This window comes from Sinocyclocheilus grahami, unplaced genomic scaffold, assembly GCF_001515645.1.
Source record: "Sinocyclocheilus grahami isolate Dianchi unplaced genomic scaffold, SAMN03320097.WGS_v1.1 scaffold94.1, whole genome shotgun sequence".
NCBI lineage: Eukaryota > Metazoa > Chordata > Actinopteri > Cypriniformes > Cyprinidae > Sinocyclocheilus > Sinocyclocheilus grahami.
In genome coordinates, this window is record NW_015505273.1 from 1,326,411 (window position 1) to 1,348,931 (window position 22,521).

General features: G+C 37.2%; 2 protein-coding genes and 1 long non-coding RNA gene across 8 annotated transcripts in view; all 3 read left to right on the forward strand.

Annotated features, from left to right (window-relative positions):
* The window catches only part of LOC107587590 (myosin-binding protein H-like), a 14,410-nt gene extending 6,645 nt beyond the window's left edge, over window positions 1–7,765 (forward strand). For both annotated transcript variants that reach the window (XM_016275423.1, XM_016275424.1), the window contains 7 exons: window positions 869–957; window positions 2,074–2,269; window positions 2,355–2,494; window positions 3,028–3,187; window positions 4,165–4,301; window positions 6,407–6,593; window positions 7,706–7,765. In XM_016275423.1, the coding sequence (XP_016130909.1) occupies window positions 869–957; window positions 2,074–2,269; window positions 2,355–2,494; window positions 3,028–3,187; window positions 4,165–4,301; window positions 6,407–6,593; window positions 7,706–7,737 (941 nt within the window). In that variant the 3' untranslated portion in view covers window positions 7,738–7,765. The remainder of the gene's footprint in view (window positions 1–868; window positions 958–2,073; window positions 2,270–2,354; window positions 2,495–3,027; window positions 3,188–4,164; window positions 4,302–6,406; window positions 6,594–7,705) is intronic.
* Window positions 7,766–8,637: 872 nt separating this feature from the next.
* LOC107587648 (uncharacterized) lies at window positions 8,638–11,240 on the forward strand. Its single transcript, XR_001609496.1, has 3 exons — window positions 8,638–8,705; window positions 10,178–10,219; window positions 10,941–11,240. It is a non-coding gene; the product is annotated as an uncharacterized lncRNA (long non-coding RNA).
* A 6,353-nt stretch (window positions 11,241–17,593) lies between these two features.
* The window catches only part of LOC107587591 (synaptotagmin-2-like), a 61,280-nt gene continuing 56,352 nt past the window's right edge, over window positions 17,594–22,521 (forward strand). The window contains exons 1-2 of one of the 5 annotated variants that reach the window (XM_016275429.1): window positions 17,594–17,631; window positions 18,316–18,426. The gene's annotated coding sequence lies outside the window, so the exon portion shown is untranslated. Of the gene's footprint in view, window positions 17,632–18,029; window positions 18,427–22,521 lie in introns of those variants that run through there. The other 4 variants (XM_016275427.1, XM_016275428.1, XM_016275426.1 and 1 more) reach the window with 4 other exon arrangements.

Consider the following 22,521-nt stretch of genomic DNA (forward strand, 5'->3'; position numbering starts at 1 on the left):
CTCTCTCTCTCTCTCTCTCTCTCGCTCTCTCTCTTGCTCTCTATCTCTCGCGCTGTCTCTCGCTCGCTCGCTCGCGCACATACACACATGATGCGCAAAACTCCGCATTTGAACAGTCAATAGCAAATACTTAAACTAATAACAAAACAGTAGCTGATTCAGAAGCGCCAGATTGTCATAGCAAAGTCAGAATTACCTCCTCTCCTAGGTTCACGAAACGGTCGTCCATAAAATGCATTGCTGTTCTGTTGTAAGGGATCTTAAAGATTCCTAAATGCATCTACTTTCGGAAGGCCAAATAAAGTGCTTTTGCTTTCGCACTGAAACACACAGCGTCTTCCTGACATGCTGCTTCAACACTAACTGTGGTTACTGAAACCACGCCTTCTTTCTTTGCGTGCACATTTGGGCGGCATTACGCAAATATTTCCACATAGTGAGGTAGATATGTGGGGGCGTGTTAGAATGAGCCAATGAGCAAAAACTTTGATAAAGAATATCTCTTTGGTTTTGAGACTTTAGTCTTTGCAACTTCAGGGATCTTATCTATGCACAATCAGCTTGTAACACTTCAAAGAGAAAGGAAAACTTGAAATCGCATCATATGACCCCTTTAAAAAAACTGGACATTTTGAAAATTCAGAGAATATTCAGAAATAACGTTTATATAACTTAACGGGAATGTTACAAAACTATTCTTAGAACATATTTTTGATAACTGGGATGAATTCATCGAACCTTCTCTCAAGACTAGGATTTCTCTCAATGATGACTGACATCTCAGTGAATATATAACCCTGATCACAGTGCTTAAAAGCATACTGTACAATGTAATCATATTATGTACCATTTTTTTAACTCCCTACAGATCGCCCCAAAATCCGTCTGCCACGTTTCCTGAGGCAGCGCTACGTGAAAAATGTTGGAGAGAAGATCAACCTTCTTATTCCCTTCAGTGTATGTAATCTCTTGACATGATTATAGACTCCTGCTTGCTTATTCATAGAACTGAAAAAAAATTGGCTACATTGTTTTTGACAGAAGTGTTTTTCGGCTAAATTCGGAAACAAAAAAAACTCACATTTGGAATAATACAGTAATACTAACATGCTACTCTTATTCAAGTGGTGCGCTGTTCCAAAATTTTCCTACTAAAACAGGAAGCTGCACTGGATATTAATGTATATTTAGAAAGAGTACTTATTACTCATTATGGAAATAATACGGTTTAAAAGAATTTACTTAAAGTCTGCGTGAACCGGAAGTTGCTGCGACTTTATTTCAGTGTAGTGACGTATTTCCAGCTGAAACGGAATATTGAGGAGAGGGCGTGGTTTTATTTTTGTGCTCCTCCTCTCTGTCTCTCACTCATATCAAACTAACGGTTGGAGGGGTGTGTTTAAGGATATTCTGCCCAAGCCGTCAAACTGACGTCATCAGAGAAGGAATGCCATTCCAGAGCGGAAGTAAATGTTCAGATTTTGATTAAAGATTATGAAGACAAATTTTTTTTTCAGCGGATTAACTTGCATGGATTAATTAACATCAAGACTAGCAATGTGCGCTGGTAAAGTAAATAAAGTCAATTTTGATTTCATGTCGACTTTAAATGCGAATTGAATGTAATGTTCTTGAACACTTAACTTTAAATTGAAAGTGCATGAGAAAAGATTATAAAACAAGGATTTAAAGTAAAACTTTTAATTTGGCATTATTACAAAGTGTACCTTTTAAAGATGTGCTTAAGTGTGTTAAGAAAAAGTCAGGAAAGTGTTTTCTCTTTAAGAATAATTAAGTAGACTTTTATTTCATTAATATTAAATAATCTGCAAGTCAATTTTTTTCAAAATGTCCTTTTACGATTTAAAAATATATTTTTATATACATTATAAGTGCACGTTGAAAACAATTAATCGCACTTATTTTTCAAAAGGAAAGGAGTTAATTGGACAAAAAATATATGCAAGATGGATAAGACCACTCAGTCAATTCTAAGTGTTTTCAATTAATCTGGTAAAAGTTGATTTTGTAAATTAATTTGCAGCTATACCTGTCTTATTTTCTTACCTGCAGGGCAAACCACAACCTATTGTGTCATGGACAAAGGATGGCCAGCCTCTGGATACTAAAAAAGTTAACATCCGCAACAGCGACAAGGACAGCATCTTCTTCATCCGTGCCTCCGAGAGAGCGGACTCCGGCGTATATGAGATATGTGTGAAAGTGGACAGCTTTGAGGACAAAGCCCAGTTGACTCTGCAGATTGTTGGTAAGTGTTCGTACACATCGTGGAACCTGGTTTATATAGTTTTTATTTTTATTTTTTATAATTGTCTTGTTGACCTGATCAACAGAGTTGGCTGGACCTCCAGCCAGTGTCAAGATCGTGGACACCTGGGGTTTCAATGTTGCTCTGGAATGGACCGAACCCAAGGATAATGGAAACACAGCAATCACTGGATACAGCATCCAAAAGGCTGACAAAAAAACAGGGGTAGAAGCTCTTTCAAAAATTACGACATTTACAAAAAAATACCATGGGATCACTGTGATTTTTTCGAACGTGGTACCATTGTCATAGCATTTCTTTGGACATTTACCATGACAGTGCCATGGTTGTTTGGATGTGGTATTCTTGGCATTCATGGTATTCTCGAAAGTGCCTGTAAATGCCATGGTGTATTGGCGCTTAAGTATTTCTTGGTGTTAAAATACTTTTTACTATCCAAGCTCAACATGCAGAAACAATTATAACTGTGGCTTTCTTAGTTTCATTCTCTCACATTTGAATTTTTTGGAGCGACCCATCTAGTCCTCCACAACAACACTGTTTTGACCAGTGGCGTGAGTTGGAGGCGGGACTATGTGTTTATCGTATCAATGGCTGACGGAGGGGGGGCATGTTTGTAAAACTCTTTTGAAAACTATGTTTATTCATGCTGTTCCTTTCGGTGGCACTAGTCAGCCAAATTATCTAATTAATTATGTGTCTGGAGTTTACTGAGCTGTGCTGCTGTCTCCCCACAGGACTGGTTCACAGTACTGGAGCATTATCACAGGATGAATGCCACTGTTTCAGACCTGATCATGGGTAACACCTACATCTTCAGGGTCTTCACTGAGAACAAGTGTGGAATCAGTGAAGAAGCCACTGCTACAAAGACATCAGCCACCATCCAGAAGACAGGTGAACCAGCTTTTCTGCATATGTATATATGGGCTTTTTTTTACTGGTGCAGTCGGACCAGTGGTTCAAGTTTTTACTTGGTCTGTCAATTTTTACTGGCCCTACCACAAAAAAATGTATAGTTGTTATCGTTGTTTTTGACCCATGTTATCTTGTATTCTAATAAATAAGCTTATGTGATGCCAACATTTTAGATACAGTTACATTTTACAGTTCTCGATTCCAATTTTAATATCACCACAAAAGCTACTAGCCTGCCACAAATAAATAAATAGAACAAAGATACAAATTAAAGATGCTTTAGGTTTTTAGATTTGTAGGTGTTCAAGTACAGATACTGAATAATCAATTGTAAAATAAGATTCATGCATATTCTGTGAGTGATTATCTTTTCTTTTTATTCTTTTTATTTTTTTGTATTAACAATAAGGACAGTGACAGCAGCTGGTAAAGCAAACTGTGAGGGAGAGAGGGGGCGGGATCGGGAAAGATCCACGAACTCGGGATGCCCGTAGCGCAACCGTGCTATATGTTGGCACGGTCACTTTAAACACAATTCATGGGTCTAATATATTGATACACATCCAATTTCTTTCTCAACTGTTTAAGTCGCTTAAGACATAACTGACTGTTTTCAAGGATACTTGCCAAGACGGGTATTTTGACATACTTTTGCATGTATTTGTCTGTTCAAGCATAAGACGAATGGAGTTATTTGCGTCGTCTTGTGCTTAAATGTGTTAAAAACGCTTTAATGTTCAAATTGCGAAGGAGTATGCATTTGGCGGACGCTTTTTTCCCATGTGGCTTGCATTCAGTTTACAAATATTTACAAATAGTTACGCATTGTTGGCGTCATGCTCTGCTGTTTGAGCTGCAGGAATGCATTTGCCTACTGAGAGAGTCTTACAGGGTTTTTCGGTCATCCAATGGTTATTCTTATTCTTACTTCACTGATCTTCATGATGTGTTTTTAGGCATTGAATACAAGCCTCCAGAGTACAAGGAACACGACTTCAGCCAGGCACCCAAATTCACCACCAACTTGGCAGACCGCTGCACTACTGTTGGCTATAACGCCAAGCTGCTTTGCTCCGTTAGGGGATTCCCTAAGGTACACGGTTTCTCATGCACCCATAAGCAGGACCAGTGTTCTGGAGATTCTCAAAGTTCTGAACAAAACATTCTTCCAGTAATGTTAATAGAACGTTCATTCAGAGTTATCTGGTCTTTAATAACATTCTCAAAATGTTAGCACATAAACATTATTTCTACATTGTTTGTGGAATGTGTTTCTGAAATATTCTAGTTGGATGTTTGTCTAACATTTTTTAATGTTACTACAGATGGTTCAAAGAACATTCAAAAGTAGCATTGCTATAATAAAATAAAACATTCCCTTAATGTTGTCTCTAACATTCACAAAAACATAAAAAAATATGGATATTTTGAACATTCAGAGAACATTCGGAAATAATGTTTTCATAACTTAATGAGAACGTTAGCAAAATGCTCTTAGAATGTATTTTTGTTAGCTGGGTAGTTGCTATAGCAATTAGTGGTGATTTTCAGAGTAAAGTGTCCATCGAATGTTGGCGGAAATCTTAAATAAGTGATTAAAGTAGAACGCTAATGGTTATTTTATTTGATCTAAATGAATTGATCTTCAATGCACATGCTTAACATGCTGCAGATGTCCCATTTTGTGCATGTATACATTTTTACAATTAGATGGTTATTTTTTAAGCTGCATGCAACTGGTAAAGTTTAATACCCTTGCTTTAGTACACTGGTGTATTGATAGGTTTGTCTGCGGTTGTCCCTGACAAATTAATTCGTGTTTACACTATAAATGCAATGTAGCAATGTTATTTGAGTGATCTTGTCGCAAAACGGCCGCTGGAGCTTTTCAGTGCGGTTGACTTTGGATCTGATCACCGGAATCCCGCCAGGTATAAATGACCTCTGACTGCTGTATCCTTTGATCATTATGAGCAGACCAGCCTCATGCAATTCACTTATGTGTTAAATTATTGTAAAGATGGTGCTGATGGGTATTTTGTAATGAAGTCTGTCCTATAATCATCACTTAATCCATCAAGAGCTGTTCAACAGTTTAATAGGAATCCGCCACCAGAGATAGTGCAGCTTCTAGAGGGGAACGATAACTTGACAGGGGACAGCGTGAGCTGGATAAGTGGGATTCCTACATCACTATGACAGGATGAGCTTCCAAACATCGATATGAGGAGGCCATGACACTGGGATCAGACAGACACATGAGTGAAAGTGTCCAAAATTAATGTTCACCAAGCACCAAATGCAAGTCAAAATGGCTTTGGTGGGTTTATAAGGAAATGTGTCATAATGCATGTTATATTGTTGTGTATCTTTTAGCTCAATGGAAAGTGTACCATTAGAAGTTTAATTTAAAAAACTGGTATGCCTAGTTTTTATTATCAGATATCACATATATGAAATATTTTCACATTAAGCCACCAAAACAAAATTGTTCCCAATTCTCTTCCACTCTTAAAAATGTGAAAATGTTCCAAAAGGGGTTTTCTTTTCTGCAGCAATGCCATAAAACCACCATTTTTGGTTCTCTAAAGAATCTTTCAGAGAACAGTTCTTAAAACAACAGTTTTTTTCTTATATATTTTAACAATCAAAAGTGAAAGTGAAGTGACATGTGGCCAAGTATGGTAACCCATACTCGGAATTAGTGCTCTGCATTTATCCCGTCCTAAGTGCACACACACAGCAGTGAACACACACCGTGAACACACACCCGGAGCAGTGGGCAGCCATTAGTTTTTTTGCTGTAGCGCCCAGGGAGCAGTTGGGGGTTCGGTGCCTTGCTCAAGGGCACCTCAGTCGTGGTATTGAAGGTGAGAGAGAGCGCTGTACATTCACTCCCCTGCTGGCACGAGACTCGAACCCGCAACCTTTGGGTTACGAGTCCGACTCTCTAACCATTAGGCCAAATGACCAAATAACCATTCTAACCAACAATGAAAATGTTCTAAGGATGTTAAAGGTTCGTCATGGAACCATATATGGCAAAAAGGAACCTTTATTTTTTTAAGTGTGCCATTGGTCGGTGTGGGTAAAAGTTTATTTTTGTGAAATGGCTCTTTGCAGTTTCTTCATCCATCTTTTCACCAGTTATAGACTGCAGAGGCGATGTTTTTATTGTGTTTTGTGGCTTCTTTGCAGCCTAAGATCGAGTGGATGAAGAATCAGATGATTATTGGTGACGACCCCAAGTTCAGGCAAATCAACAACCAGGGCATCTGCTCCCTAGAGATCCGCAAGCCCGGCAACTTTGACGGTGGCGTCTATACCTGCAGGGCCAGGAACGCGCACGGAGAGGCCTTGGTTACCTGCAAACTGGAGGTTAAACGTAAGTGATTATCGTAGAATTGACTTGAGTGTGTTTTTAGGCTTTTGGTCTTTTTGAACATGCAAAAAATAAATTGCAATCATGATGAGACTCGTTAAACTATAGTGGAATTTTAAGACTGATTTCAAAGCCTAGAACAGTCATGAAAATTTCTATAGAGACTAAACACTTAATCTAATTGTGCTCAACTCCATGATATTTCATGGGTTTGACTTATTCTTTTGGAGTGCAATGGCTGTGAAATCGTTTTCTATAAGTAATTATGAATGACTAGAAGAGTTGTGGCATTTCATTGGTCTAAAAAGACTGAATTGAATTATGATCCATTAGCAGAGATGAATTAAAGGATTTAAATATTGCATATTTTATTGGGTTATGGGCAAAAAACAGGGAATGTACATTTAAATCTGCTCTTTGTAAGTGTAGATTTAGTCAAGGCCACTTTTAGATTGATTTAACATCATGCAGACATGTTTGACTGATGCATTTATGAATGAAATCAAGAACATTTTGCTGGTGCTGGAAAGAATTCTATATGTTAGAAAATCGAATCGTGGATTCATGGAATAAATAAAAACAAATGGATTCCAGACACATGGAGTTTATATTTAGCATTGAAAGGCAAGTAGCTTAAGATAAATGCGTAAAATAGATGTCTAGGTCTATCAGATGATACTGTAATGATAGTCAGATGATCTTCAGTGTGTAATAAACAGGCTTGTATGATTGGGATCATTCCCATGCCGAGTTATCAAATGGAGCGTCGCTTTATTGATGTTTAATATCAGTGTAATCCATCCTAAGCTATGTTAATACAAATGCTTAACCCAATCCGAGACCTGTTTTTCTGTTTGTCAAGTTATCACTCCACATGTCTGTACTGGATCAGACAGATGTATTGTTAGTGTAAAATGAGTTACAGTCTCTTGTAAGCAGAGAAGATGAACATGTCAGACAGAACAGAGTTTGCACATATCTGAGAAAAAGCTCAAGTGTCGCTGGATGGTTAACATGCATGTTTGTTTGGGTGATAACTTCACAGACATTTTTCCCACACATAATGTCTTGAAAGCCAGTAGACTGAAATGCATTCTTGCTTTGGTTCCCGACAGAGCCTGTGATTGCTGATGCTGATAAGAAATAAGTTCAACACCCACATTCATACAGGTCAGTCTCAATTTTTAGATGTGTTCAGAAGTGTAAAGCTCCAGAGTAATTTGAACAATCCGAGACCTGTTTTTCTGTTTGTCAAGTTATCACTCCACATGTCTGTACTGGATCAGACAGATGTATTGTTAGTGTAAAATGAGTTACAGTCTCTTGAAAGCAGAGAAGATGAACATGTCAAACAGAACAGAGTTTGCACATATCTGAGATAAAGCTCAAGTGTCGCTGGATGGTTAACATGCATGTTTGTTTGGGTGATAACTTCACAGACATTTTTCCCACACATAATGTCTTGAAAGCCAGTAGACTGAAATGCATTCTTGCTTTGGTTCCCGACAGAGCCTGTGATTGCTGATGCTGATAAGAAATAAGTTCAACACCCACATTCATACAGGTCAGTCTCAATTTTTAGATGTGTTCAGGAGTGTAAAGCTCCAGAGTAATTTGAATTCATCGCTGTACTTAAGAATTACACTATGGTTCAAAAGTTTGTGGCCAGGAAGTATTTTTTGGAAAAAAATATATATATACTTTCATTCAGTAAGGATGTAGAAAATTGATCAAAAGTGACAGTAAAGACATGTACAATTCTATTTCAAATAAATGCTTTTCTTTTGAACTTTCTATTCATCTAAGGATCCTGAAATAAAATGCATCAGGGTTTACACAAAAATATGAAGCAGCACAACTGTTTTCAGCATTGATAATAAGCAGAGAAGATGAACATGTCAGACAGAACAGAGTTTGCACATATCTGAGAAAAAGCTCAAGTGTCGCTGGATGGTTAACATGCATGTTTGTTTGGGTGATAACTTCACAGACATTTTTCCCACACATAATGTCTTGAAAGCCAGTAGACTGAAATGCATTCTTGCTTTGGTTCCCGACAGAGCCTGTGATTGCTGATGCTGATAAGAAATAAGTTCAACACCCACATTCATACAGGTCAGTCTCAATTTTTAGATGTGTTCAGGAGTGTAAAGCTCCAGAGTAATTTGAATTCATCGCTGTACTTAAGAATTACACTATGGTTCAAAAGTTTGTGGCCAGGAAGTATTTTTTGGAAAAAAATATATATATACTTTCATTCAGTAAGGATGTAGAAAATTGATCAAAAGTGACAGTAAAGACATGTACAATTCTATTTCAAATAAATGCTTTTCTTTTGAACTTTCTATTCATCTAAGGATCCTGAAATAAAATGCATCAGGGTTTACACAAAAATATGAAGCAGCACAACTGTTTTCAGCATTGATAATAATCAGAAATGTTTCTTGAACAGCAAATCAGCATCTTAGAATGATTTCTGAAGATCATGTGACACTGAAGACTGGAGAAATGATGCTGAAAATTCAGCTTTGCATCACTGGAATAAATGACAGTTTACAATATATTCACATAGAAAACAGTTATTTTAAATTATAATAGTACTGTATTTTTAAGCAAATAAATACAACATTGGTGAGACTTTTGAACTCTTATTCATTTCCAAAGCAAAAAATTATTTTACTTCTTATATGTAGGCCTACAGCTAAGGCCTTATATATAATGTGGAAACTTTTTTCTTTCACTGAAGTTTGTTTTTGGCAATACCAAATATTTAACAATTCCCTTACTGTTTTTTTTTCTCAAATATTAAAATGAAAGATTTAATATAGTTGGTTTTGCAAAGCTGTAAGGCGTTTAATTGTATGTTGTATTTTTTATTATTATTTTATTTATTTTTGTTACATACATATAGACTTTGTTGTTGATATGGCAAAAAAAAAATATATATATTTATATACATATATATATATATATATATATATATATATATATATATATATATATATATATATATATATATAATGAAAATTAAAGAAGTAATTAATTAACATAATACTTCAACTTGAGTATATTTTCTCTGCACTTTTTACATCTCTCAGCATGTTAATGTTCAACTCCTTATTGTCCTTATTGTCACAAATAATGTACCGCAAAAGAACAGTTTTGAGTTTTTGCTTTGAAGAAGGAGCTTTGGATTGCCAAAAAGAGATTTGGTTCTCTATCTATTTGGGTCTTGACAAGACACCTGTCCAGACCCCACCCCCCCAACACACACACACACCCCCAGAGCCTGACCTTACATGGGGGACTCTAAACTTGGAGATTGCGGCCCCTGCTGCTGGAAGTGTCCGAGTGGCAATTCCCCATAAGTTTAACTCGTTATGACTCTATACGTGTACCACCGGAGAGACTAAATTACATCTGCCTGACTGTGCACCGTTAGACCCTGATGAGTCCTCAGACATCTACTGCTAAATCTCTCCACAGAAAACACACAGCAAAATAGAGTTTATGTTGATTGGAGTGTTAGAACTATTTCAGGCCGACTGACACCTGTTCCTTGTTCTTCCTCTTTGCATGCACTCTAGTCCCAAATAAGGAATAGAAAAATGTGGGATCCCTCTCAAAAGGTGAGAACTCATTCCAGAATGTTCTAACATCAGTTCTATTAAGCCACTTTCAAAACTATTATAAAACGTATATGCTTCAACAATGTATCAGTTGAATCATATATTAATGCAGCAAGTTGATATACTGTTTGTTGGCGGAAGAATAGTTTATTCTAATAATTTTTTTATTTACACATTTGTGGAACACTGGTGTCTTTTTATTTTTATTATTTATAATTATTATTATTTTATTTTTTCCTCCCATTTTATAATGGTTAAGTATGTAAATACGTAATTGCATTATTAATAATAAGACAAATAAACACATATTCTGCCAAGGAATATAGTTCAATAACAATTTATATAGTTCAATGAAACTTTAGTATCATTGATATACTATTATAGTTTTTAATATGTTTAATTTAATTTTATTGGTTTAGTTTCAGTTTAGTTTACATTTTTGTAAATTTTTAAAATATGTCTTTATTATTTATTAATTTTATTTTTGTTTATTTAGTTGTAGTTATTTTAGTACTTCAGTTTTAAACAGAAATGAGAAATGTTACCTTGGCAACTTAGCTAAAATAAGACTTTTTTTTGTTTTTTATATCTTATTTATTTTAGTTAAGTTTTAGTTAACGATGATATCCCTGATTCAAAGCAACTTGGTGCATGCAGTTCAACTGATATGCCGTATGTAATTTTGTTATTACAAATTTTATTCTTTCTTTCACTTTTGTAGGACTGTGAAGATGTCTTTTGCTGATGAGAAAAAAAATCATGTACATATGAAATAAAAATATATATTAAAATATAATTTTTTTTCCTTTTTCATAATTTAATGCTTGGCCTCACAATTATGAAAAAGCACATATATTTATTATATGAACATTTACATCAGTAGCTGCCTGCATGTATTGATTCTTGTCTGTGTATCGCCTCACATACTCGTCCCTGACTGAGTCCAGTGATGTAACTCGGATCAAGTCCTATCCGGACCAACAGGAGTGTTTGTTCAATTCAATTCAATATTAGCCTTTCACCCACATGATGTCTTTTGTCATTTGTCTTAATGTCAGTGCACCGAATGTAACATTTTCAGAAACGTTCATGATTCAGCAAGCCGAGTGACCCTGAGCACTGTCTGCAGTGGAGCCTCGGAACACTGAATAGGGTGATATTCATTAGTATGGAAATTATTTCTTGCTATGACACAGACACCTTCCCAACCAGTGGAAACTCGACTGAGAGCAGTAAACATCGGTTTTGGGCATGTATCATGCTAGTACACAACCTTACCAGAAATCTCTTATGCTCATCAAGGCTGTAATATTGTTACATATCATAACAATTTAAAATTGATGTTTTCGATTTGAATATATATCAAAATGTAATTTATTCCTGTGATGTGCAGCTGAATTTTCAGCATCATTACTCCAGTCTTCAGTGTCACATGATCTTCAGAAATCATTCTAATATGCTGATTTGCTGCTCAAGAAACATTTCTGATTATTAGCAATGTTGAAAACAGTTGTGCTGCTTCATATTTTTGTATTCTTTTAAAAGAACAACATTTATTTGAAATAGAATCTTTTGTAACATTATAGAACTCTATATTGTCTCTTCTGAACAGTTTAACGCATCCTTGCTGAAAAAAATATTTTTTTTTCCAAACTAGTAGTTTATTTATATTTTCCTACCCAAAGCTGCATTTTTATTTAATTTTGTTAAACAACCTTTAACATGCTCCAGTCCCTAAATAACAGTTTGAAGAACATAAAGAGTGTACTATATTCAAAACACCAGAATCCCTCGCCGCGCTTGCTTTACCTCTAAACCCTCATGACCACTTGACTTTTTCAGTACGGACTGAACTTAGAACTTTCTTTTGAGCCTAAGGTACGCTGAAGTTTGATTGAATCCGAAGCTGACTTCATCTGTGGATTTTCACAGCTGTCTGTGCCATATGAGTCTGCTGGGTTGGAGGTCACAGTGCACAGTCTATTGAGATGGTTCTTTTCTACATGCCAGTTTAAGCCCAGAGATGTACTCACTCTCAGGCCATCCAAGATGTAAATGATTTTTTTCTTCATCAGAACAAATTATGAGTAATTTAGCTTTACATCTCTTGCTCACCAGTGGATGCTCTGCAGTGAATGGGTGCCATCAGAATGAGAGTCCAAACAGCTGATAAAAACATCACAATAATCCACAAGTAATCCACACCACTCCAGTCCATCAGTTAACATCTTGTGAAGACAAAAGCTGTGTGTTTGTAATCAATTCTGGCTAAAATACAAGTCCATAATCCATAATAACACTTCCTCCAGTCCATCCCTTGTAGTCCTCTCACATCAAATTACACCAACATATTTGTTTAGAACTGTTTTGGCTCGTAAACGCTGCTTGATATGTACATATTTCTCTCCTGAGTCAAACGAGACCACTTTTGAGAGATGTTTGGACTCTCATTCTGACGGCACCCATTCACTCCAGAGGATCCATTGGTGAGCAAGTGAGGCAATGCTAAATTTCTCCAAATCTGGGTTTGGGTTGATAATCTGTGCTGCAGAGTGAACATGACATGATGTTCAAAACAACATCTTACACCGCCCTTCAATATAATTAATGAAACTGAAATGTATTACTAGACTTTTTAATTATTTATCAATAAAGTCATCATATCCTAGAATACACATCTAGTTTCCAAAGCAATCCATCTGTGATGTACTGTAATCTGATAACATATGCAGCATTCCTCACAGAGATGAATGATGGAGCCGGCTGTATTGTATCAGGTTTATGGTGCTTGTCATTCCGGCGGCGGCACTATTGTGGCATCGCAGCTGGACAAACAAATGATGTTCAATGGATGTTCTGTCTACTGCAATACGATTTGATGATAGAGAGAAGCACAGACAGCACTCAACTGAATTTGAGAGCACAGAACTCGATAAAATTTAATTGAGGCTTGCCGACAACAGACTGCCATATATTTTTAGAATATGCTTTGCATAAACAGCCAGCCAGTGGTGTTTCATAATGAGAGAATGTCTTACCCAACTTGAGAACTGGAAAATAAAAGTTGCATAAAGTGTTCTGGGTGGTTGCTAGGCAGTTGCCAAGATGTTTGGCTTGTTGCTAGGCTGTCAAGATGTGCTAGGTGGCTGCTAAGTGTTCTGAATGGTTGTTATTTTGATATTATTAATATGCTGTAACAGTAAATGTTTTTGTCATTTTTATTAGTTTTTGTAATTTTTTGTAATAATTCTATTTAGCTCCGTTTTTTTCATTTTAAGTTTTAGTTTTAGTAATTTTAGTACTTCAACTTAAACTTATTTTGTTAGTTGCCATTTTATTTCAGTTAGTTTTTAAACATTTTACAATTTTTAAGTGTTTGAGTTTTTTTATCTAATAATTCTGTTTTATTTTATTTCAGCAAACAATATATTTTTATTTTTTACAGGGTGTGTTCTGGGTGGTTGCTAGGCAGTCACCTGACTATTTTTATATTTTCAGGGGATTTTTTTTAGCTTAAATTTGACAGATTTTGTTAATGTGCTTTTGTCAATTGTTATCTGATGTTGATCCTGCTCTAATTTATTTATTATTTCTAGTTTAGTCATTTTAGTACTTCATCTTAGCTACAGTTAAGAATAGAATAACAGGATGTTAGACTTGTAAAACCATCGTAATTAAATACACAAAACTGCACTCCACAATATTTTTATGCTTAAATTAAGAACCGGAAACCATGTAAATTTTCTTAATGCATCAAAGGAATTCTTGCTCTGTCATGCAGCCTGAGTTTTCTCCAAGAACCAAAGACTTAAACTACTTCAGTCTGTGTACATTGCATTTATTTAATACACGAGTTTCACAATTTGAGATGAATTACTGAAATAAATTAACTTTTCCACGACATTCTAATTTATTGAGATGCACCTGTATGTAGCGCTGGCCAAAAGCTGCATCCCACTTTGCCAAAGGAGAGCTCTGCAGGTACAGAAACAGGATGACTTGGACATCTGCCACAGCCCGGAAGACTCTACTGCTGCCTCAATAATAATAAATCCAATCATACAGCCAGTCTACACCAGTCTGACATTCATAAAACTCGTCTAACACTCTACAGGACTCTATGTAGGTTATTATATTTCCAGTTTACTAAAGCACCATATGTTTACTCTTTGTATACCTGACAAAAACACAAATATGTAAAGGAATAAAAAGAATGCAGTAAATGGAATGAACTTTAGGACTATTATACATTAGTTCGGTTTGATATCAGCATTGCACAACACATTCAAAAGACATTAAATGAAATCCCTGAAATTGTAGAAAGTTTCACATACTGTGTAACTTCAGGTTTACAGTTTGTTTTTCCAAACCGAAGGAATTCGCAATCATGTAGAAAGAATCCAGGCATAGCGGCTCGACCCCTCTGACCAGAGGCCTGACTTTATCTCATTGATTTTAGATGTTGACGGATTGGACTCCATCAAACCCATTTAATTAGTATTGAGGCACCAGGCTGCAAATGGAGATAGACTAAAGGGGGTGGGGGACTGAAATCATTCAGCTGATCTATTTAAATATCATACAGCTTGGCTAACCAGCACCTTACATGAGTTTGTACCAGGGAGGAAACACAGTACAGTTCATTAGACAGTGACCGTGAGAGTCGGCCTGACAGTGTAAGATATGGTGACTGTGAGCTGCTTTTATTATGAGGTTCTGGAGTGTGTGGACGGATTGCTCTGCTGGAGAGTGAGTTCTACAGAACGTCCCATCAGTCTTTAATAATTTACATAGAGCACATTAAGTTACATGCTGCTGGAGCGCAGCAGGCTGGAGTCAGAGCAGGGCCAAAGAGTTATTATATTTACTGCAGACAAGGAGCTTTAAAATATGTCATTCATTTCAGTGTCATCAGGTCGGGTTTGCGCAGGCTCCACCGGAAATAGATGCTGCCATCTTTGAGGCTCTGATTGAAAATTACATAGGCTCAGGAGCGTAGATTACGCGGGGGATGCGGGGGACACAGGGGACGTGTCCCCCCCACTTTTAATGTCACATAAATTTGTACCCCGCACTTCTTCGGGCAAGTGTGTTCGCATAGAGGTTTTCAAGAGCCGGTGTGAATAAATATAGATTTAAATTCAAAGAGCCAGGATAGTCTGTGCATGATCTGAAGTTTTATTCGGACCCAGAATAAGGCGAGATGAACATTGAGGAGCGCTAAACACTCCGTGCAGTGAATATTTCACAACATTACTGCTTTTGCTGTACTTTGAATCAAATAAATTCAGGCTTGGTGAGCAGAAGAGAATTCTTTATAAAACATTAAAAATCTTACTGTTCAAAAACTGTTGACTGGTAGGTTTTATAGATTACAGAAATGTTATATATATATATATATATAAAACATTTCTGTCCCCCTCACTTCTGAAATGATGGCTACGCCCCTGCATAGGCTACAACATTCAATATACAATAATCTGATGCCAAAACAATGCAAGAGTGTAATTTGGTGAATGGTTATGAATTATAACCTTATAAATACATATTTTACATATTTAACAGATCAGTGAAGCTCCATAAGTCATTGACATGTATATTTATATTTTATGTTATTGCTTGCTGAAGTTTTAAGTGTTAAATTATACCAAATAGGCTTTCTTGGATTGCTGGTTAAATAAAAAATACAGTTTACAATAAATGTTATTAAAGAGCACATCAAAGTTGTGGTGGGAGAAGAAAGGCTATATGCTGAAGACATCTCCCATCTACCAAATTTTGCTATAAGTTTGATTGCATCATATAATAATTGCTGTTAATAGTGTTCATCGTCTGCTTGATTACGTCTTTGATTTTTCCGTACATTTCTGCCATATGTACGTTAACTGACAGTCACCACTGATAAGCTACCACTAAATATTGTAGAAACTTAGTTTGCTGTAAAGTTGCTTTGCAATGATTTGTATGGTGAAAAGCGCTGTACAAATAAACTTGAATTGAATTGAATTGAATCTCCTGGTTAAAGTTGTGTAAATACATTATATATTTTTTTATTATTTTAGTAGTATTTTATTACTTTTTAGCACTTTTTGTATTTTTAAAGAACATAATAGAAAATTTTACTCAACTTTTATGAATAGCCTAATAAACTGACTGCTTCAAGTGTTCACTTGAAATCAACTACTCTACTGTTAAAACCTTTCAGAACGTTTCTGCAACGTAACAGTAACAAAGATTCTATTAAAGGGGTCATATGATGCTTTTTTAAAGATCATTATTTTGTGTATTTGGTGTAACAGAATATGTTGACATGCTTTAATGTTAAAAATGATTGTAAGTCCTCTATGCCCCGCCTCTCTTAAACGCTTCTCGCAAGTTTCAAAAGCAGTGGTTCTTAATACTGTTCCTCTCACTCTCTCTCTCTCTCACGCTCTCTCTCTCTCGCTCTCTCTCTCACGCTCTCTCTCTCTCTCTCTCTCGCTCTCACGCTATCTCTCTCTCTCTCTCTCTTTCTCTCGCTCTCTCATGCTCTCTCTCTCTCTCACACACACACACTTGCAACTTCAGGGATCTTATCTATGCACAATCAGCTTGTAACACTCCAAAGAGAAAGGAAAACTTGAAATCGCATCATATGACCCCTTTAAGCCCGAAGCACTGATTCGAAGCAAAAGATTCATAAAAGTTTCGAAGCTTCGAGAAGAGTTGTTTCGAACGGACCTATTCCGCGCACAGCGATTCACACGAACACTTGCGTTTGAGTAATGAATCTGTTCCTTAAAAACGAATCGATTCTCTAAAATGAACACGCTGGTGAACATTGAGCTCAGCTTGTCGACACAAGCGGGAATCTCAGGCTTTTAAATGTCAACGGTTATTCTGACGGACTCTGAAGACGGTGCTTTTTGGAGCTGTAAGTATTTTATTTTTTTTATTTTGATGTCAGAACATAAAAATAACCTCGGGAAATAACGCAAGACCTATAATTTGGATTTTTACAAGATGACATTTGATGGATTCCTACAGAATTTTGTTTTTGTTACACTTCACTAGTAATATTTGAATTTGAATTTAACGATTTTGTGATGAACAGCCATTCAGTAATACTAACACAAACCATTTTTCATTTCGACACGGCAAATCTTGCCCTTCATCAACCAAGTCAGATCAGTTCAGTAAAGTATTTCTCAGGCTTATTCAAACTGATAACTCGTCTTATTGAACTATCCTTTAATTAAAAGAACCGGCTCATTGTTTCGGGATGCGGACATTATTGGCTGCGTTTTCAATTCACTTTAAAGAATCGGCTCAGAAGATTCATTTGCTTTTTGAATCAGTCCACACTGGCCGCCTTGCCGTTTCAGCCCGTGAGGACAGCGCAGTCGACAAAGATTTATTGTCATTATTTCGGGGTACACGCTCTCTTTATTCGTTTACATTCAGTACAGCAATCTCCTATCCACAAGTCGCATTAAATATGTAATGTCTTTTGTTATTACGCTGAAGATTCATCAGCGCAGGAGGGAGAACGCGTCCCCTGAAGTCCACCGCATCTTTCGCGCTTCTCTCTGCAGCTCATTGATTGGTTACTGCGCCTCTCTGTGGCCCCGCCCTCTCGCGTTATCCTCCTTTCCTCCTCTCTCTCCATCCTGCCTGATTTTCATAGCTCAGCATTCTCCTTACATTTAGTGTAGGTTTTTAAAGCGGTAGGGGTGGGATGGGTTTCAGAGTGTGCCATGAAAACAAATCCCTCCTCACCCATTTGGAAATGGGAGGAGTTTGTATTGAGTCGTGATTGAACCAATGACAGCTCAGTGCCGGGAAATACAGCAGAGAAACACCAGGGGCTGTGGTGCTGAGCAACTATTGCAGGGTGTGAGACTAGAAATGTGTGTGTGTGCATGAGAGCATCTCTGCATCTGTCCCGATCCGAGCTATTGTGTGTGTGAGTGTGTGTGTATGTGTGTGTGAGCGTGGGGGTGCGTAGAGGAAGACATCAAGGGTGTGTGTGTTTGCACATGTCTGATATTTCCAACACAACCAGAAGAGGATAAACCAAAAGTCCTGATTGTTGTCACTTTTATTTTTTCCCCAAGCTCTCCAAGTGCCCTGCGCACTCTGTGAAGTTTCTTTCCTCAACCCCCCTCTGCATCACCACCCTCCTCTTGGTGCAGTACATCTCCAGTGAGCATACACACGGTACAGAGGTAAGTACAGTATCCCCCTTTTATGATAAAGCATGCCTTTTATACAGTGCAGTTTAACATTTTAAATGCTTAGACAGGAATGTAAATGTAGTCTTTCAGTCATTGTAATGCAAAAATCAGGGAGAGGTGGCGTACAGCAGAGAGGAGAGAGAGGAAGATCTTTGTCAGCGAGTGGAACTTTCTCAGCGTGCAGGAGAGTGCGAGTGCGTAGCGTCCTAGTGCTGCAGTATCACATTACATAATAGATGTGCATAGAATACAACTTGAGAATCTCATAATTTGTACACAATATGCATTTCTTGATAACGGTCTGACACATCACTGCTGACTCTGTAGATTGAGTATGCATGATCATAAAACACAATTGCATCTGTTTTTGCACTTTTTAATGTAGTTATGACAAGTTTTATTTATTTTTTTGATTGGTTTATCTGCATTGAAATACTACAGCATTCTCTTGAATTATTTGAGTTGCTAGTACTAGCTGTTTTGCAGACTATTTAGGGGTGGCGTCCAGCGGAGAGCTCGTTACTGGCCGTGCGGCTGCTGATCGTGCCATCTTTTTGCTGATCAAGCTGTTTCGCCGACAACAGGCGCAGATTTACTCGTCCTGTCTGCTGGCGAAGGATGTTATAAACCCGACTACCTTGATGTTTAGGGGAAGTGAACTGCATCATCTTGTTTTTCTCATTTAACGTTTTATTATGCTTGCTGCTGGTTGGCAGGTGAAACAAACTGAGCTGAGGTCAGTTGCAAAAGTCGACTATTGTGTGTTGTGTTCATTCTTGCGTGTGCCTTCACTTCTCAAAGACATCTCGGCAGGGCCGATAACAGGAAAGGCAATTTAAGAGGTAATCTCATTGCCTGCAGTGGCGAATAGCGCTGGAGAAAGACAAATGCAGACAGATAGATGACTGGGAGGTGCCCTGGGCCGCAACACTTTGGCTAAGTGCTTCGGGTCAGTCCTTGAGAGCTCCACATAATAACGGCACTCGTTTAGATTAAGAGTAGACCTCGCTCTACTCAAAGCAGAGGTGAGACAGAGGAGGCATCGCTGCATTGGAGACATTCACACACACACACTTGTGTGAGGGTTATGTGTGGAGTCTGTTCAGTGGAGTGAAACGTTTCCCTTTCCTGTAATAAATCATGCTCCCTTACTGCTGTACAGGGGCCGGTAATGTTTGAAGAAGAACATTGTCCCTTTTTTTTTTACAGTAATGGATGAGACTTGGGTAATAATGACGCAGTATCAGGACTCATAACTCAATGGACTCCTAATACACCGTTATTATAAAGAACATCTCGCTCATCTTGAGCTTTGGGATGTTGCATTTGGTTTATGTTCTTGTATTTACTGATTTTTCTTATTTGGAGTATCAGTGACATACCCAAACCTCTTATTTTTCTATCTATATCTCTTGTTCTATTGAGTGCCGTACGTTTTTAAAAGGGGATATCTGCTTGATGGTTCATGAAATTGAATGGTCTTTGCCTGTTGTAACCGTGTCTTGCTGAAATTGGGATGCATTCACATAAAGCGTAAGGGTTTCTCTGTGGTTCCTTTAATCAACATGGATGAAATGACTGTCGGTACGCATTAAATGCATTCTTTCCTTTCTTTATAAGCTGATATCATTACTTTCATAAAAACCACAGTAGGATACTAGGATATTGTTATTGCAGCAGGGTCAGCAGGTTGCATAGACAAGATATAACCGCACAGGTAGCTATATGTGTGTAAGCATACACATCTGAGAATATATAATCATAGCAACAGGCCGATTTATTAAGTGTCAGATGATTTATTTGAGATTATTGGCATTGTCTGTTGTAGATTCCCCTTGTGTCAGTTTTAAAATAAAAAGATGGAATCATCAAACAATTAGTAATTTACTTTTTTGTGGGTTTTTCTTTTATGAATTGAGTAAATATTGTGCAAAATGGGTGCTAATCATTATTTTCCATTGCCCATGCCCATCCTAAAATAAGTGTCAAATATCCTAAGTGTCATTATTTTATTTTATTCGTTGTGAAGTGTGAACGTTTGTCTTGACAGAAATTGGTAAATTACACAGTAAAATAGACTGAATCAGAATGACGGAGAGAAAAGAGAAAAGCCTCATTTCAAAGTGTTTACAACTGATAACATAGTGTATGCAAAAATGTACTTTTATAAAAATAAACAATAAAATGTACATTTACAAAATGTAAAAATACATTACCATTTTCTTTTATAATTTCTTCAAAATGCAATTTAAAGCTATTTTAAACATACAGAACTTCCATTTGACTTTCATTAGAAAAGAGTACAGTTTTGTTGATAATCTGGCGGATGACAGGATCAGTCAGTTACATTTTAATAGTGGGACGTAGAGAAGAATCTTTAAGCTAGCTCTGTTTTCTTGACTCTTATTGGCTAAAACTTGTCTCTTAATGATGTCATTGCAGTTTTGTCAGTCAAACTGATAGATAAGCATTGACCTTTCTACATTTGTGGTTTTCATATTCAAAAGTAAAATGTAAATGATGGAAATAACTCCAGGCCCTGGTGGCATTTAGCGTTATGCTAATTTGAGAATACTGTCTTTTGCCTGTTCGTGCATGATGCAAATTATGCATGCATTCTTATAAAACGTCACGTATTGTATTTGCAATAACATAATCTTGCAGCAATATCCTGTCAGGTGAAGCAGCGGTACTGTACAATGAGGTGTGAATGTTAGCAAATGGCTGGGTGGATGACTGTGGGCCACAGCGCCTCAGGCTAACACATGCAGACTGCTGCACAGCGCACAGTTACTGGTGCAGTGTATGTCCATCCCCCCGAGACACACACACACACACACACACACACTGCTCAGAAAGCTCTGCTACACTCCACTGCCATTTCTGACAAAGACAAACGGAGCTGAAGTGTATGTTGCTAAATTACACAGTTAGTGAGTGGGTGTTTGTGTATGAGAGGGTGTTTATTCCTTAAAAACAAGGCTATACTGTGGTACAATGATGGCATCAGAGAGCAATACCATGGTACTTTGAGATATATACCTTACCAAGGTACTGAATGATTGCCATTTTATGTATATTTGGGACCAGTGTTATTTTAGTATAATTGATATGCTATTTTAGTGTTTATAAATATTCTGAATTAGCTTTTATTTTAATTTATTCTTAGGTTTTTTTTTTTCCAGTCATTTTAACACAGTGCAATTACTCGTCAGTAGCATATTCTGGCTTGTTCAGCATTTTCACAATATTGCTAAATGTATGTAAATCATCCGTTTGAAATATCCAGATTGTGAAAGTAATGCTGGCCTGGTTACTTTCCATTGTTTACGTTCTCAAATCGAGCACCTCTCTCGGGTTGTACAGGTAGTCATTTTAAAATTCTGTTATTTAAGCCTAGTAGAATATTTAAAGGAATCTTTCACCCAGAAATGAAGATTTACTGAAAATTAGGGGTGAAACGGTACAGAAACATGACGGTTCGGTACGTACCTCGGTTTTGATTTCACGGTTCAGTACAGTTTCGGTACAGCAGGGGGAAAAACTAAACATACATACATATATTAGGGGTGCAACGGTTCTCGGTAAAAAATCAAACCATACCATTCTCCACACACGGTTCGGCATACACTAGAACCGCGGTTCAACTTAAATCTGACAATGCATCTGTAATATGATTTGTTAGAGTTCGGCTAATGCATGTTTCTGTTGATGGATACAAATTCTGGCTTCCCAATACGTTACAACAAGAGCGATGAGAGAGAGAGAGAGAGAAAAAAACAATACGGGACAAACCAGTCACTCTTTAATCAATGCGAGTGCTTTATGCTGGAATAGCTGTCATTTATGCCGTTAACACGTGTTGATAACGCAGGTGAGACCTGAACAGCACACGTTGCTATCTGTGTTTAAACTAAACTTATTAAGCCTTGCCAGTTTAAATATTAAAGAGCCAGAAGACGTGAACTCAACGCGTGCAGTGAGAAGATCTGTGTGGTCGCTCATCCGAAGCGCGTGAACCCGCGTGAAGCTCTCTGTGAAGTATTGTGTTTGAATGGACAAATTCACACAAAAATTGTCAAAATG